General features: G+C 49.8%; 1 protein-coding gene across 1 annotated transcript in view; it reads right to left on the reverse strand.

Annotated features, from left to right (window-relative positions):
* The window catches only part of LOC103207171 (myelin basic protein), a 36,582-nt gene that overhangs the window by 11,402 nt on the left and 19,590 nt on the right, over positions 1 to 5,590 (reverse strand). The window contains exon 3 of the mRNA XM_042782522.1: positions 1,382 to 1,397. Coding sequence (XP_042638456.1) covers positions 1,382 to 1,397 — 16 coding nt within the window. The remainder of the gene's footprint in view (positions 1 to 1,381; positions 1,398 to 5,590) is intronic.

The following is a 5,590-nucleotide window of genomic DNA, read 5'->3' on the forward strand; positions in this document are numbered from 1 at the left end:
GCTCAAAAACAGGGAACCCAGCGACCTTAAATGACCTCCTCCGGGACTAATAGTTTTAATTGTCTAGTGTGAATGGGGAGTGCCTGGGTGGTGCCAACAGTTAGGCGCTGAGCTGCTCCCTGCAAGGTTGGAGGTTCAAGTCCACTCAGAGGGCCTCAGAAGAAAGGCCTGGGGTCCTCTTCTGAGTGAGCCACTGAAAGCCCCAGGAGTGTGGTTCCTCTCTGACTCGCAGCGGGTCACTAAAACCCCTCAAAACGAGTACCACTCATGATGCCTTTGGTGTTTACACACCATTTTCCTACATGCTGTGTATTGGGTTGAGTGACACAAACGCCCCTCACCTTTTAATCACTCGACCTGTGATTAAACTAGAAAAATGCACACCCTTTACTAGAGGTGGTAAAGAAAGGCCATCCAGTCACCTCATGCAGATCTGAGGTCATTGAAATCTACTTAAGCTGGGAGGATGGCGAGACTTCAGCTCTGGTGCTTTGGTCATACTGTGAGGAGGGACCAGTCCCTGGAGAAGGCCATCATGCTTGGTAAAGAAGAGATTGGCCAAAGAGAGGCCCTCAAGGAGATGGCTACAGCGGCTGCAGTGGTGGGTTCAGACATGGCCAGGATTATGAGGACGGCACAGGACCAGGCAGTGTTCCAGTGAGTGGGAACTGACTCAGCGACACCTAACAACAACAGCAAGGCCCCCTGAAGAAACTGCTGTCCAGATACTTCGGATGTGTCATGTAATCATAGTGGGACCTGTATTATAGTTGTCATGGCCTGTTATTAAAAGGTCATTTGACCAGTCATATTTCTGTACTGGCAATGAACCATCAAAACCCAACATTTAAAAAGGACCATTATTTATAAAAGTATTAAAATATTAGGTGTGTATCTAACAAGATACACGCAGGAACTTCATTCTGAAAACTACAAAATGCTGATGAAAGAAGCCAAAGTAGACCTTAAGGAATGGAAAGATTTCCATGTCTGTGAATTGGAGGACTCAACCTAGCAAAGATGTCAGACTTGAGGCCATTCCAGTCAAAATCCCAGCAGGATTTCGTGTAGGTGTAGACAAACAGATCCTAATGCAAAGGAGCCAAAATAAACAATTTTGAAAAAGAAGAATAAAGTTGGAGGGATCACATGCCTTGATTTTAAGCGACGGTCATCAAAGCAGTGTGGTACCAGTGGTGAGACAGACACACAGTCAGTGGGGCACCACAGAGGCCAGAAATAGGCCCACACCAATATGGCCGTGGATTTTGGACAAAGGTGCAAAGGCAATTTGATAGAGAAAGAGTCGTCTTTCCAACAAAGGGTGGTGGAACAAATGGACTTTGATACGTAAGAAAAGAACCTCGACCCACATTCACACCTTATACAAAAATGAACTCAAAACGGGCCATGGATCTCTATGTACAATGTAAAAATACAAAACTTTTAGAGGAAACATGAGAGAAGATCTTCATGAACTAGTCAGGCCACAAGGTCTTAGACATGATACCAAAACACCATCCATAAAAAGAAAGCAAAGTGATAAACTGGACTCGATCAGCATTTATAATGTTGGTAAATGATTCTGTTAGGAGAAGACAAGCTTCAGGCTGGGAACAAGTGTCTACAGACTCTTGATCTGACAAAGGCCCTGCTACACGGTGTGTAGAGTACTCTCAAAACTCCCTGGTAAGAAAAAAAAAAAAAAAAAAACAGCGCCCCTAGAGGACAGAGTGGAACTGCCCACAGGGTCTCCAAGGCTATCAGTCTTCACAGAAGCAAAGCCCAAACCACACTCACTGCCATGGAGTCGATTCCACTCACAGCGCCCCTAGAGGACAGAGTGGAACTGGCTCATAGGGTTTCCATGGCTATAATCCTTATGGAAGCCAACTGCCTCATCTTCCGGTGGGGTGCCTGGTGGGTTCGAATTGCTGACCCTTTGGGTAACAGTGGGTTCAAACCACCAGCCTTTTGGTTAGCAGCCTTGCTCTTTAACCAGTGAACCACCAGGGCTCTGTAAGAAACCAAACAACTCAGTCAAAAAGAAAAAAAAAAAAAAGCAAAACACTAAAACAGATACTTTATCAAAGAGGATGGAGGAAAAGCAAATAAGAACATGAAGAGATGTTCAACCTCATTAGCCATTAGCGAAATGCAAGTCAAAACTATGTTGAGATACTACGACACACCCATTAGAATGGCTGAAAGAAAAAATACTGACAATATGAAGTGTTGAGAGAATGTGGAGCAACTGGAACTCCCGTATATTGCTGATGGGAATGCAGTATTGTCCAGCCGCTCTGTGAAAGTTTTTCACCAAGTTAAGCATGCACTTACCATTGAGCCAGCAATCCCACTCCCTGCTCTGAATGATAAAAGCACAACCACACATTTTTGGAAGTGATATGTATAAGGAATATCGGTCACCAATGTTTTGAGGGAAAAGTACTTTAAATCTGAAATAGAACCTTACGTCATACAAAAACCTCCATCCAGCTTTCTGTACTGTGGACCCGCTGCTGGCTTCCCTCAGTCTGGGTGACTCTCTTTGTTTTGTCTCTGTTCTGTCTAAAGCTTAATAAAAGTATCTCTATTGAAAAAACAAAAACCAACCAACCAACCCACACATAAATGTGTGTAGCAGCCCTTTCTCTAATCACTAACAACTGGGAGAAACTCAAACGTTCTCTGAGGGGTGAACAGACAAAGCAGCCAAGACCTGCGTGCCATGAGGTGCTGCTTGGCGATAAAGGACCCCGACACATACCTGATTCAAGGCATCTCTGGGGCATTATGCTGAGTAAGAGTGTGGTCTGCAAGGTGTCGCTGTCACGGTCCCTTGTTTAATGTTCTCGGAAAGCCCAACTCCAGTGAGGCGAGCGGAGCCCTGGCTGCCAGGGGTCAGGGTAGAGGTGTGGGTGCTTACAGAGACAGTGTGGAGAGCAGGTCCCTAGCTGCCAGGGATCACATGGAGGCGTCGGCACCGACAGAAACAGGAGAGCAGACCCCTGGCTGCCAGGGATCTCATGGAGGTGTGGGTGCCAGCCGAGGCTAGTAAGGGGCAGTCTTCAGGGTGAGGCGTCTTACTTTGGTGGTAGGGACATGGATCTATCCATGTCTTAAGACTCAGTTTACTGCACCCTAGTTTATAAAACAAGATACAGACATTTAATGTGGACTGTCATTATGTTGCCAACAGATGAGCACCTGGAAACATACCATTCCTGAAATCTCCTGACTTGAAACTCCTGCATCTCTAAGTCTTAATCTACCTCTCAACACACGCATCTCACTCCCACCGCTGAGGCCTGATTTAGGCCATCGCACTGTCCAATGTAGTTTGAATGACGCAGACCCTGCCGGGCTTGGATTGTCCTTGTTACCGTCCCACTTAGACTTTAATCTGTTGGAGGATGGTTCCCCCCCGACACACCCACCAAATTCTGTGTTCTCCCCAAAAGCCAGAGCAGTCAGTCCCATGCTCTGGAGCTCGGTGGCCATAAAATGAACCCAGGCACAAGCCAGCCCTGGCTCGCAGGTCCCGTGAGACCAGAGCCTCCGGCTGGCCCATCCTGGAGGTGGAGCGAGTCCCCTGGGTGGAAGGCACGAGACTGAAGGAATGGCGGAGGCCCCTGGGCTTTGCCTTTAGGAAGCCGCAGGAGCAGCAGGCAGGGATCAGAAGGCAGTCAGGTGGCCCCCGCGGTCCTTGCTGTGACCCCAGGCTCCTCACTGGTGGCTCCCTGTCTCCTAGGAGAGCTGCCCCGATCGAAGGCCGAGCTGCATCCTTGTTGTCATGGCGATGGCACCCACCAGCAGGGGCTGAGTGGCTCGAGGCGGCCAGCTCCCAGCTCTCCTCCCTCAACAGGCGGAATGACACTGTCCCTTGACCCCCTCACTCGGCATGGACACCTGCCCTCGGCATCATGACATGGATGCTTTGAAGGCTTGGCTGTTCCTAAGGTCGCCACACCAGGGTTGGAAGGACAGCCAAGCACGTGCAGTTCAGTCCTGGGCTTGGAGTCCAGTTCCTGTCTTCCCTCTGACAGCTACAGGGCCACCTGTCCCCCATGCCAGCTGGCAGTCCTTCAGCCACTGGTCTGCGTCCCAGGGCTCCTTGATTCAGCTCTTGGCCATGGATCATGCAGATTCCAGGTGGCACAGGGAGGTGTTGATGGAAGACCAGTTAGCGCCTTTCGGGATTCTTGGCCTGTCTGCTGGGTTCCATGATGTATGGGTGGGGTGCCCACCCAGTCGCTCACCCCTGCCTGTAAACCAGGTCGCAGTCTCTGAGGGGGGTGAGGTTGGCAGGCACCACGTGTTTGGGAGAAGCAGAGGGAAGAGAAGGAAGAGGTGACAAGACGCTGTGAGGGGCAAGGGAAGCTGCCGGCAGCTTCACCGTCTAGCCTGGGGCCGTGCCAGGCCAGAGGGGCTGAGGGGGTTGCCGCTGAAGCAAGGGACCAGCTCAGGAGTGGTCTCTCCTGGGACCCTGGAGGTTTCCGCTTGCTCCTTCTTGAAGCTCTTAGCCCACGCTCAGGGGATCCTTGTGATTCCCTAAAGAAGAAAGTGCTTTGTTCCATCGTTTGGTTTGAAGGCAAATGTTTAGTGATTCTCCCATCACATCCAGTGCGGTCAGAGCAGCAGCCTCATGAGTGTCTGTCTTCCGAGCCTTGCTCTCTGCCCACGGTGGTCCTGTTTCAGGTATCCTGTCTCCCCTGGGGTGAGGAAAAGAAGCGGCCAGTTGTGGGGCCCGTAGGAGGCAGGACGCAGGCTGCCTGGCATGGCCCCGCCACACTGTGGGGAGAAGGAGCTGGTGGCATGGCGTCTACCCCCCTCCGCTGGGCAACAGGAGAGGAAGGACATTTGCATGAAAGGTTGGCTTGTTTATCTGGAGGTGAATATCTGGGGCAAGTGAAAGGTGGAAAATAACGTTCTGATTTTTAAAATGAAGCTTCCTCATGGCTTCGAAAAATAATAACACTCTATGTCAAATAGCAGATAAGTAGAAACGTTGTTAGAAGCGACACTACCACTTGGGGTGACCTGCGCTCACCTGTTAAGTCGCACCATTTCAGGCATGGTGAAAATGGTCGTTGTGATCAGACTGTCCACAGTATTCTGTTCACCTTTTATTTTTTCTCAGTAAAAGTGCAATTTTTCTTGATTAAGAAGAATTCTCAGTTTAGAAACCATGGAAGGAAGAGTTGGGTAAAGGTGGCCATTTCACTAATCTTTAAGATGAATTGCTCTTACCATGGGCCTGTTGCAATGTACTGTTCTCCGGAACTCACGTCCGACCCATGATAATATCCCTCACCAGCCGCAGGCGCCCTCACACACAGCTTCCAGCCTGCTGATTTTCCGCCCAGCCCGCGATGACCTCGAATGTCCGGTAGAGGGAGCCCTTAGACTTGGAAGTTGTGACAGGAGCTGGGTGTTGCTGACAGTTCTGAAGATCCAGCCCTCATTGGGGTAGACTCATCCCACTGACTGCAGAGTGGGGCTGGTTTATGGAAAGAGGCATGAGGCGTTTGGGCCAAAGTTGCATTTAGACTCGATTCCTGGAGAAAACGTTCTCCGAGAGTTAACC

Source organism: Orycteropus afer, unplaced genomic scaffold (genome assembly GCF_000298275.1).
Source record: "Orycteropus afer afer isolate SDZICR_OR568_19922 unplaced genomic scaffold, OryAfe1.0 scaffold00356, whole genome shotgun sequence".
Classification (NCBI taxonomy): domain Eukaryota; kingdom Metazoa; phylum Chordata; class Mammalia; order Tubulidentata; family Orycteropodidae; genus Orycteropus; species Orycteropus afer.